The 12,041-nt window shown below is 37.0% G+C and overlaps 1 protein-coding gene across 2 annotated transcripts in view; it reads right to left on the bottom strand.

The window, feature by feature from the left end:
* Positions 1–6,703, bottom strand: part of LOC106878147 (transitional endoplasmic reticulum ATPase) — a 44,304-nt gene extending 37,601 nt beyond the window's left edge. Inside the window, exon 1 of one of the 2 annotated variants that reach the window (XM_089355531.1) lies at positions 6,008–6,703. Coding sequence is in view for 1 of the 2 variants with exons in the window: in XM_014927274.3 (XP_014782760.1) it covers positions 5,392–5,408 (17 nt within the window). In the remaining variant the exon portion in view is untranslated. Of the gene's footprint in view, positions 1–5,391; positions 5,493–6,007 lie in introns of those variants that run through there. The other variant, XM_014927274.3, reaches the window with a different exon arrangement.
* Positions 6,704–12,041: the final 5,338 nt, after the last annotated feature.

The following is a 12,041-nucleotide window of genomic DNA, read 5'->3' as shown; positions in this document are numbered from 1 at the left end:
AAAGCAAGATCAGTTCTCCAGTTACAATGATAAAATGATAATACGAAACTGGTTCTGTCTGACCACTGTCTTCACTGATAATGTATAAAATTAATCTACATTAATAATAGATCAGATCTGAATGTTTTGTTTTATAATTAATTTTTTTTTTTAATAATTAAACTATATTTCCTTCAAGCTATTACATGGACGAGTAACAATTTAATTACTGAACATGACAAAAAATGGCGAGTCAGTGGACCGAAACGAACTTCAAGGTTGAAGAAATAGCAGACGATAAAATTGAATTCTATGAGAAACGATTGATATTTTTCTGGAAACCGGATGCTGAAATGCTAGGCAACACACGAGTTTAAATCAACCATTAAGTCTTCATCTAAGACAGTAAGTTGTGAACTAAGGGAGATTTAGTTATTTCTTGCAAGTCGAACGGCCACGTAAAGGTTCTCACTTTGGTTTCTTACAATAACTTGAACCTTTATACTGTGGATTACTTCCAGAGTTTTATCCCGCAATGTTGATGTTGCTAGCAATTGTTACTTAATAAAGATGTCGACGTGGCTAATTAAGTCATCCGTAATCACCTCGAAACGTAACAGAATAGTAGCTACTTAAAAAAAGTTACGATACTCCCATCGTTAAAATATTTTTAAAGAATATCATTAGAACTGTTATATATCCGAGACTGGAGTGAATTTAAAAATTGCTACAGTTGGAAACATCGTAAAGCGATGCCGAGTGTTCGTGACCAGACTTGTCAACTCCCATTAAATACACCTGTTGCCATTTGCTAATGTTATTATGTGGGATATATAACTACCAATAAATGGAATAGAGTAATCTTTGCGATGTAATAAAGCACAACAAAATAACCCCAAGCATAGCACAGAAAACAGATTTAAGTTTTGTTGTTTGCCACTCTACATCATCTGAGACAAAATTTACTTCCGTCTCTCAACCAACACTTTCTAGAATCTTCAGCCGGTATTTTTACTGACAGAATGAGATAAATATTTGGCATCGTCGCCACACGGTGAGCTATCAATTTTGTGACAAGATAGAGATTGTGCGACTGCTAATCTGATGACATTTTCAATCGCTAATTGAGGTAATTGCCCCCAGACTTCGAGGAACAAACAAGGCACGATGCCAAATTGAGAGGCAAATATACAATAGTACGAATCTAGTTCGTGACACTATTACTACAATGTCTATAGAAGCGTAAAAAATTTACTAGAATGGAGGGTAAAGATAATTAACCACTCATATAAAATAACTTTTTTATTGCTTAGAGGAAAAGCAACATCCGTAACTGGTGGCAGAAAGAAGTTTTTATACTGGGGACCAAGTCTAACACCCCAAAATAGAAACGGCCTCTCCGTCAGTCTTTCCATAGTTTCAGCCTACTAAATTTCAGTAAAGTGTCTTTTGTCGGCCAGAGGCTATAGTAGAAGAGACTCGCCCCAGGTACAGCACAACGGGATCGCTCATGAAATCACGTAGCACCCGGATGGTCCAGATGGACTATATGTAATCTGAACCTTTCCCCCCTTGTTTTATTATTATTTTTTTACGGAATCCCACGTTTTAGGCTATGGAGATTCCGATTCTGAAAATTTTTTTTCAAAAATCTCATTTCAAAATTTCGATCACCCCCCCCCCCCCCGGTTTTTATATAGATCCACAGGGTAAACCTAACCCTAACCCTAACACTAGTTTTGTGAGATTTGGCTGTTATTTCTAGCATGTAAATAGCCTGCTTGGTGGGGGGTGGGGGGGTTGAAATTTTTCAAGAATCGGAATCTCCATAGCCTAAAACGTGGGATTCCGTAAAAAGAATTAATAAATAAGGGGGGGGGGAAGGTTCCGTCTCTACCATTGGTTGTTCCTAGAAAAGTAACGCTTTTCTAATGAAAGTGAAATACGACATGCGGAATACTTGTGAAAAAGGTTACAAGATAAAACAGATTAGATTACTGGGAGAACAGTGGTTACTTCGATGTTTCAGATGCAAACTTTCTTAGAAGAAATTAAAATAAACTAATGTGCGCCAGATCCTCTTCAAATATATTTCCTTTGGCATAAACTCATTTTAAAACGATTTGTGGCCAATAGAAATTACAATGTTCACGTCAGTAATTCATCCCATTTTCTTTTTACTCAAAGGTTTTTGGGCAGAGGTAAAGAATACGCAGACCATCCGTTTCCGTTTGAAATTAGTGACAAGAAGTCCGTCCCGCTGTTATGTTAATTTCTGGTAAAATAGATGATTTTATACGCACGCACACACAAATATACATAAAGGCATGTTAGTGAATGTAACGACAGGCATTTATATGGAAAATTACTAATATTCAGAATAGGCCGAAGAGAACGGATTTGATCAGATATATATATATACAGGCGAGCACGGAAACACTAGATGAGGAAAACTTCTTAGGCATGAAACGGAGCCTATGTGGTAGCTTGAGTTGTTAGAAATAGAAGCCAAATTTCCATCTCCCGTTTTAAATAAAACCAATATGTTGTCTAAGATGCACTATGTCCGAACAAAATAAGATGTGACCACAAATGAGACGTCTTTGACCATAGGTCTGCTCTTGCAGTTCTACTAATCTGGGTCTAAAACAGTAAATATGTAATGTATCGTATGCAGCCTGATTTACAAGCAAACATATATGCATTTGCTATAATCCCATACATTTTTACATATACAAATAAAATGTAGATTTTCGTACAATCATTTTGAAACTTGATAAAACGGAACGATTTTCAAATGTGGAAAATTATTCGAAACGAGTCATTGGTAAAATAGCATTCACTAAAAATTATATACTTTCATGAGTTTCGTTCATGCGGATTAGGAGGATAGAATCTTATCTGGTCGACACCAGAGCCTTCATAGATCGAGCGGCAAGAAATAGCAGCCAAATCTCCCTCTAATTACATTATACTATATCCGAAAGAGAGGAAAATATCGGATAATGTAGTCCTCGACACACAATGTCCAACAGCTAGAATGTCGGCTCTACCAGGACTGGTCCTGAGACTAAACTTATACTTTTACCACTATGTAACTTTGGTAAATTTTATAGAGACATTTTCGTTTACGGGTAGGTTGAGATTGTAATCACATAGTATCTCGTAGTGTTCAGACAAAAGATTTTTTTTTAAAAAAAGCACATATCAGGGAAAATAGATATCCTACCATTACTCAGCGAAAAGTTCATTTTATTTTACTCGGATCAAACTTTAAAACCTCAACACACACACACAGAGTCTTTACTTTATGGTAATCAATTTTCTATGGCCTGGGTTACTGAAGTGAAGGGTTGGCTCTTTTGTTAAATGCCCTTCTTTTTCTTCCTATGACGAAATCTAGTCTTAGTCATCCTGATTAGAACAAGCAGAGTTATGTACCTTGTTCAAAACACGTTCTTCATTACGATCATGTGGTCAGCAGTTAAACAGCTTAACGATGATACGTTTACATAAACACAGTTATTACTTCTTCTATGAACGGGGTGTGATTACATTATTAGTGACAAAAAAATAGTAAAATACTTTGTTACAAAAAACGGTATATTTATAAGAGACATGTAAGGGAGTGGTATCGTCCGAGATTAGGACGCCAGACTGGACCGCAGTTCTCGGTTCAAATCTTGCCAAAGCCAAAATCGATTGAATAAGTATCAAAAAGATATTGAAATCGATTCCTTCGCTAACAACCGTATCTTATGAGAGAAGGGCTCCTGTCTGATTACTCACATCTGAATCCACACTCAAGACACATCTCCAGTCAAATAATGTAACCCAAGATGCATTAATTTTGAGAATCTTTGTGGTCACTCCAACTACCATAAATAGTTAAGTCTCGAAAATTACGTCCTGCTGTCATAAAAGTACATTGGTTTATGTTATTTCTAGATGCAGTAAAAAACAAACAAAAAAAACGGACAGGATGGTTACGAATGGAATACCTTTAGTAATAAGACCATTTAATCACGTTTGACCCATGGCTGAATAATAATAGCTGACTTTTATCGCATCAAACCTAACAAGCAGCGTGTACAATACACATCCACCCAATCATATCTATGTAACAATTGTAGCTCGAAGATAATTATATAATCAATCTGCCAACTTTTTTTTCTTTTGGTAGTTTTTATTTCTTACCGATCATCAAGTCATTGGTTTCTTATGATGGCTACAAGTTAATATTTACTAGAGAAAATTCATGCCTACTTCTCAAGGGTATAACACCAAGTTATTGAAATTAGATTCATTCGCTGCTCTTCTATAATTTTTAAACTGAAGCCCCCCCCCCCTCCACCTCACCCCTTATCTCTATCGTTTCATTCTTTGTTCGATTTCTGTCAACATTCGTTTGTGTTGACTGACACGTTAAATAGATATTTTCCACTTGCGTTTAATAAGATTTTCTTTGTACATTTATCATTTTATACAAATGTCGCAGTTCTTAGACATCGTTAAAATATTAAACACTTCGTAGTATTGTTTCAGATCATACATACCGGAATGTGTTGCGTCCAACAGATATATGGCTATCATAACACACACAGATATATACATACGTACATATATATATATATATATATACACACATACTCACGAGAGCCTCTACGCGATAGCTCGATTTGCTCAAAATAGAAGCCAAATCACAGCTGTCTGAGAAAAGGAAGTTCACATAGATAATAATAGTGTAGGGTACACTTGTGCCTAAACAATATATAAAAATACAATGTGTATTTTGACCAGTGAACAAGGAAATTTTGAGCAGGCCAATGACCGAAGCTGTTCAAGACATGACCATCCAATCCTGCCCTTCCACCACGCCATCCCAGACAAAGTCTCTCGAACTACATTACTCAATGTTTTATTTGTTTATTTTTTTTAAGACAAAAACGTGCGAGTTGAGTGATATTTTGACTGCTATTTCTAGTTGAGAATAAAACGGAATAGAACAGAAGGGAAGGAAATTTTTTTTAAAAGAAGCGGATGTCGATAAATTGGACGGACCCCTTTTTCAGTGAATCTAAACTGCGTTTGATTGTGGTTTAACTTGCATTTTATAACAAACGATTTCAACAGAATGCAAAAGAAAAAGAAACATTTACTGATTATAAATAGAAATATAAAAACAATGAAAGACAATAATATATATATATATATCGAAATAATTGTTTTTAAAAGCGAGGGGTATCTCTAATTTTACTTCTTTGTTCTCCACTCAGTCCTTATTTTTCCGGTATGTTCTTTTAACTATTCCTACTGGCCCCTCTGTTTCCCACCATGTTTGTCGTTAGAGTTTTATATGTCTGTGTTGTATTGTATTATTTGTTGGGTTAGCCTTAGACTTTCATATCTTACCTTCCTTTGTCGCCCATCCTGATCAGATATCTTACTATTCTGGCGTGACGACGGCAAAGTGCTGAGTGCTTAATCCAAGATGGCAGATCTCGTTTTATCTCGTCTGATATCACCGACGATGACTTAGCAGAAAAAAAATAAAGCTACGAAATCTAAACATTTTTTCCCCCTCCAGAATTGGATGAAACACATTTAATAGAAATAAATATACTAATAAATTCGAGAAAAATAATTATATATATATGTATGTATATTCATACACATATATACATTAATATACAAATATGCGTGTGTGTATATCTATGTATGTGCGTGTAAGTGTATATGATGCGCATGTTTATCGTGAGCAAATGCATGTGTGAATGTGTGGACATACATTATATATATTTAAATATATACACACAGTGCAAAATACGCATGTATGATGGGTTGTGTATATAATTAAATAAGAATTTATATATTATATATCTACACACACACATAGAAATATATATGTATACATATACATACGCATTATATATATATATATATATATATATATATACATGTGTGTATAATATATATGTAAATATATATATGTATGTATGTATGTGTATATATATATAAGAATATATACCTTTTCGGATCTTGTGAATTTTCTGAAGTCCACGCCCCACCCCCTCGGAAAAGATTTTCCCCCACAAATTTCTTTATAATCGTAATCTATACCGTTTGAAAGGTATTTATATAAAATTTCATTAAAAAAAAAAAAAACATTTTCCTAAAAGTTATGAGGGGAAAAAAAAAAAGAAAGGAAGGCCAGCTGGTATTGTTACCGCGTCTGACAAAATGCTTGGCGGTATTTCGTCTGCTGTGACGTTCTGAGTTCAAATTCCGCCGAGGTCGACTTTGCCTTTCATCTTTTCGGGGTCGATAAATTAAGTACCAGTTACGCACTGGGGTCGATGTAATCGACTTAATCCCTTTGTCTGTCCTTGTTTGTCCCCTCTATGTTTAGCCCCTTGTGGGCAATAACGAAATAGGTATTTCTTCCGACCTTTTACGCTCCGAGTTCAAATTTCGCTGTGGTCGATTTTAGGGCGCAGGAGTGGTTGTGTGGTAAGTAGCTTGCTTACCAACCACATGGTTCTGGGTTCAGTCCCACTGCGTGGCACCTTGGGCAAGTGTCTTCTACTATAGCCTCGGGTCGACCAAAGCCTTGTGAGTGGATTTGGTAGACGGAAACTGAAAGAAGTCCATCGTATATATGTATATATATGTAGTGGACCTTGCATGCATGAAGTGGATTCGATCCACCATAGCCAAATTTAGGATCTTGTTCAAAACGGGGGCACCAGTTTTCATTTATGTTTTATGTAGTGTTTTTGGTACTGAAAGACTTTCAAACTTCGTATACTAATCTATTTTGTGTTATAGAACAGAAAAAAATTTTTGTATTCGGATTTATTTCATGTAAAAAAATTGTCTTATTTCGATAATTTCAACCAATTACTGACAAGTATTCAGCTGTTTACACTTACTCCTTTGGCACTTTAAGCGGTGTAAAGCGTATTTAATCTCCATTACTTCTGACATTTTGCAGAGGCAATACACGTGTGTTCGTTTTCCCTAACCCTAACCCTAATTGACTTGCTCCTTCCCTCAAAAATCATGCCTTGTGCCTATAATAGAAAGGTTTATTCGCTACTGCCAATATGCTTCAGCCATTTTTTGACAAGGAAATAATAATTTTATCACCGCCGAGAATCGTTTGTTTACGTTGTCAGCAGTTAATTTCTACGGCTGAATGGACGTCAGTCATTGGTTGAAATTACAGAAATACGACAACTTTAACATGAAATAACTTGCGATGTACGTTTTTTGTTAAGAAGACTAAGAGAAAAAGATGTTTTATATGACACATTCTACCAGTGTCCCAAGTTTCAAAGTGTTTCGTTAAGAAAATACTGGTGCCCCCGTTTTGAACAAGATCCCAAATTTAAAATAACACTGCAACTAGAACTTTTCCCACGGTGGAACAATGGTTTTTCTCTGACAGCAGTTTTACATTTTCCAGATGCCTTTAGCTAGGCCAAAATAATGTCTTCACCACTTGACCCTTTCTAACCTTTACTACTTCACCAAAAGCTAAAATAGAGATAACAAGACCACTAACTAAATCTATTGTTCTCAATGATATGTCTATCCTTCTAGATAGTTATAAAAGCAAGAAAACCCCAAGCAAAAAGTTAGTTCAGTCACCAGTCGGTGACGACTCAGTGAGAACGAAGTCTGGCTGACCAGCTAGAACCTTGGTCAGAGAGAGAAATGAAGTTTACTATCAGCAACTGCGAGACAATACTGCACACAGTATAACTTTCACTAGCTCTAATTCTATTCTCTTACAACATCATTCTATCTCTCTCTGTAATTTCTACTAAACAATGAAGAGGACACAAACACAAACTTTACTTCGCATGCTCTTGGATTTATCATAACCTGCCCGTGGAGGCAAGGTATTGTAATGTAACGGTAAATAAATATTTCCTTAAAACTTCATGTATTGTCCATCATTCACATCTTACAACATGCAATTATAACAAATTCTTATTGTCACAACTGCTGACTCCGACATCATCATAATATTGTTTACAAATCAATTTCTCCCATTACAAATGCTGACCCCGAACAAGAGAATTGCAGCCTTCATAAAATCTAACCGTTTTATATATATATATGTGTGTGTGTGTGTGGTAAGTAGCTTGCTTACCAACCACATGGTTCCGAGTTCAGTCCCACTGCGTGGCATCTTGGGCAAGTGTCTTCTACTATAGCCTCGAGCTGACCAAAGCCTTGTGAGTGGATTTGGTAGACGGTAACTGAAAGAAGCCCGTCGTATATAAGTATATATATATATATATATATATATATATATATATATATATATATATATATATATATATATATGTGTGTGTGTGTCTGTGTTTGTCCCCCCTAGCATTGCTTGACAACCGATGCTGGTGTGTTTATGTCCCCGTCACTTAGCGGTTCGGCAAAAAGAGACCGATAGAATAAGTACTAGGCTTACAAAGAATAAGTCCTGGGGTCGATTTGCTCGACTAAAGGCGGTGCTCCAGCATGGTCACAGTCAATTGACTGAAACAAGTTAAAGAGTAAAAGAGGGAAAAACATCAGATCTTGTGAATTTTCCGAAGGCCTTTCCCCCTCACCTTCCGTTGCTTTCCCTGAATTTTTGTTTTCATATTCGTTCCCTACACCTTTTTTTTTTACACCCGTTACACTATTTTCTCTTTTCTTTTTCGATTTTGTTTGCGGGTAATAATGTAAACATTAACCGTTAAACGTTTTATACAGCAGACGTCCCTGTGTATTCCTCCTCCTCCTAATCATTCGTTTGAGGACAACAATACAAGGTTACTGTAATTTGATTTATGTTGATCCAGGTTAACATTTGTACGTGTCTGTTTGTGTAACGTCTTGATTACATCAGACGAAACATGGCTTGTTTACGATGGCTTCATTGGAATGACAGAGAAATCAGTCGGTGTTCCTTAAATGTGTTTATAATATATTATAGTATGTCAAAGAGACAATTTCGATGAACAGGTGGTAACCAGATAAGCGGCGGTGGGTAGAATGTAGTATTTATAAAAGAAATTAAAAGAGAGGGAGAAGAAAGTGTTGAGGTACGAGGGGGACTTTTTTTCTCTCGTTTGTTTTTGGTTTTGTTTTTAAACATTGCCACGTTTGTATTTTTCGACTTCTTGATTGTACTTAGAGTAGTCAACATTCATGTTATGGTAGCACATACAGGACGTAATACATCAACGATTAAAAGTACAGATTTCAATAGCGAAAACACCAGGATGGTTTAAGAAACTAGCTTGAGTGAAGGACAATCAGAATTATATAAGATGACAGAACATGAAAGAGACGGAGGGAGCGGGGAAGAAAGAAGAAGCAACAGACAAATAGACAGACAGACACTGATTCTGACTGAGAAAACTATGACCAGAAGGCCCCCAAACGCGACTATCCTCTCTTTTATATTTCAGGAGTAGTCTATCTAATATTGCATTATTCAATGTGGTCTTCAAGAGCACTTTTAGCAAAATATTATGATTTAGGAGAAATTTGGCTGCTATTTCTAGCAAGACAATACATACAACAGGAGGCATGGGCAAACTTTTCCGTGAAGCGGACCGCATGAGACATGGCTCATCATGCGATGGGTCACACCGCTAAAAGCATTCAAGGTAATTTTTCATTAGGCGTGCCATTCAGAGAGCCCCGTGATCCGCAGGACTCTGAACGATATGCATGTGGCTCGTAGGACCCAGTTTTCCCACGACTAATACAGAAATTGATTTGTTGGCTCTTGTATGAGTGTGTGCGAGATAATATTTATGGAACGGGAGTGAAATGGAGAGGGGCGAGGAAACGAATGCCACGTGATCCATTTGTCGTTAGAAAATCACTTAGAGTCTTTAGCACCATGTAGTATATCTAGGACGTAAGAACTGTCGTGCTTGTCTCAGTCTTGTGACCTAATAAAAAGGCTGTATGATGGTATCCTTATTGCTGATACTGACTCCAGTGAACCATCATCTTACCATCTATTTACAGCTTGACAGACTGATCCATTAACAGCTGTCTTAACCAGAAACAGAACACTGCATGACCTTGTATATAAAACGTGACGTTAGATCAACACATCCAGGACAATTCTCCGTGGTGTGAATCAGAACAAAAAAATGTTGGGGTGGTAGTATCACAGGGAAACTCAAATTTAAAATAGATATAAGCAAAGCATTAGCGTCTTAAGCTTATGAGACATTTTGACACAGCCGTTTTGGCATCGCTGCTTTGGCGCCACCCATTTGGCGTGCTGATTCGATGTTGATTTATTTAACATCAGATGCTTTAATGTTTCTCCCCCTCTCTCTCTCTATCTATCTCTCTATCTATCTATCTATCTATCTATCTATCTATCTATCTATCTATCTATCTATCTATCTATCCATCTATCTATCTATGTGTGGGTGCATCTTGTTATCTTTGTATGTGGTATATATGTGTAATGTCTCTCTCTCTCTTTCCCTCTTTTTTCTCTATCACTTTCACTCTTTCTATCTATACAGGTAAATTTCTGCACGCGCGTGTGTCTTTGCCTCTAGTGGCAAAACCTACTGTCGTCAATACTGGTTAAATAACCAATCGGCCAAATAGTTAGCGTCCGATCAGATGCGTCCAATCAGCTTATTCCTGCTTCTTAAAGATATCATCTCCTTTTCAGTTACGTAAATGTGATCCTTCAATGTTTTGATGGATTGTTCTCTCACACTTATTATATCAGGTTTTCAGTAATATATGGGGTGCTCTTCAAAGAGAAGGAGAAAAAGAGAGGGAGAGAGAGAGAGAGAGAGAGAGAGAGAGAGAGAGAGAGAGAGAGAGAGAGAGAGAGAGAGAGAGAAACAGACAGAAACAGATAAACAAAGTTTTCAGCTGTTTGGCCCCGAATTGATTCTGACTGAGAAAACAATGATCAGAAGACGTCATTCTCCCAGTTTTCTTCTTATTCCACTAAAGAAAAAAAAACCGTCATATCGCCCTTCTTTTACATTCTCTTTTTTCACTATCTCTTTCTTTCTTTTGCTACCTCCATCTTCCAATGCCATTAATGGTCCATATCTACTACACTTATGATTCTGAGAGAGCTGCTATATATATATATATATATATATATAAGCAATGTTAATTCTCTAAATGAAGTATTAACAGTAACTGCACGATAAAGTGTAGTATATTGCCACTTAAGTGTGGCTGACCCCTAGGGGTGGATGTTACTGTTGCTTTTAGCTCCAGGAGGACATCTCCTCCAGCTGGCTTATCGACACACTACTGTGTCCTGTTTGCCAAGGGAAGTTATCAACTTAACCCTCACCACTCAAAAAAAAAAATCTTGGCTTAGTGCCAAAATTTGAAACCAATATTTTATTCGTTGGCAAGCTATTAACTTCTCGTTCTTGTACTCTATCTATAATCCTTATTGGTGTCCACTCCAGAAATCGCAATGAAGTGAGCACGGTGAAGTAACTATAGTTTTGGCCTATACCTTGCCTGTTTAGCCAGCCTTTCGAGGCTGCTTGTCTTTTGATGCATACTCCTTGCAGTAGGGTCCTCGACTCTATCAAATTGTATATTCTAATCACCAAGATATTGTCCAGCTAGAAGAATCAGCCAAACCATGGGCGGTAATGCGGCGAATGGCTTCGCTCCAGCTTGCCGCAGGATACAATATAGTTGTAAAAGTTAAAGCTAGAACCGTACAAAGCTGGTAGTAAGCACAACCAAGTATGAAATATAGGCCCCATTTTTTTTTTTTAATTGACTCCTTCAATTGCTGCCTCTAACCGAAGAGAGAATTTCCTTTCAGAATTAGAGGCCCAGGTTAATAGCCTTCCCAACACCCTTGACTTCGCTCTGTACGGGCCGAGGTAAGGGTACCGGTTGTCAGATTCCGGAACAAACGCATACTAAATTTTGAGTGAGGAATTTGGAAGCCATTCCAGTTAATTTATGCCAGTGCCATGAGATATGGGAGGTCGATTGTCCGACAAAGGTGATAAGTTTGTACCCGCCATATGGAG

Source organism: Octopus bimaculoides, chromosome 7, assembly GCF_046866305.1.
Source record: "Octopus bimaculoides isolate indiv1 chromosome 7, ASM4686630v1, whole genome shotgun sequence".
Lineage (NCBI taxonomy): Eukaryota > Metazoa > Mollusca > Cephalopoda > Octopoda > Octopodidae > Octopus > Octopus bimaculoides.
The sequence above is the reverse complement of the archived record's forward strand: the minus strand, read 5'-3'. Positions and strand labels throughout refer to the sequence as shown.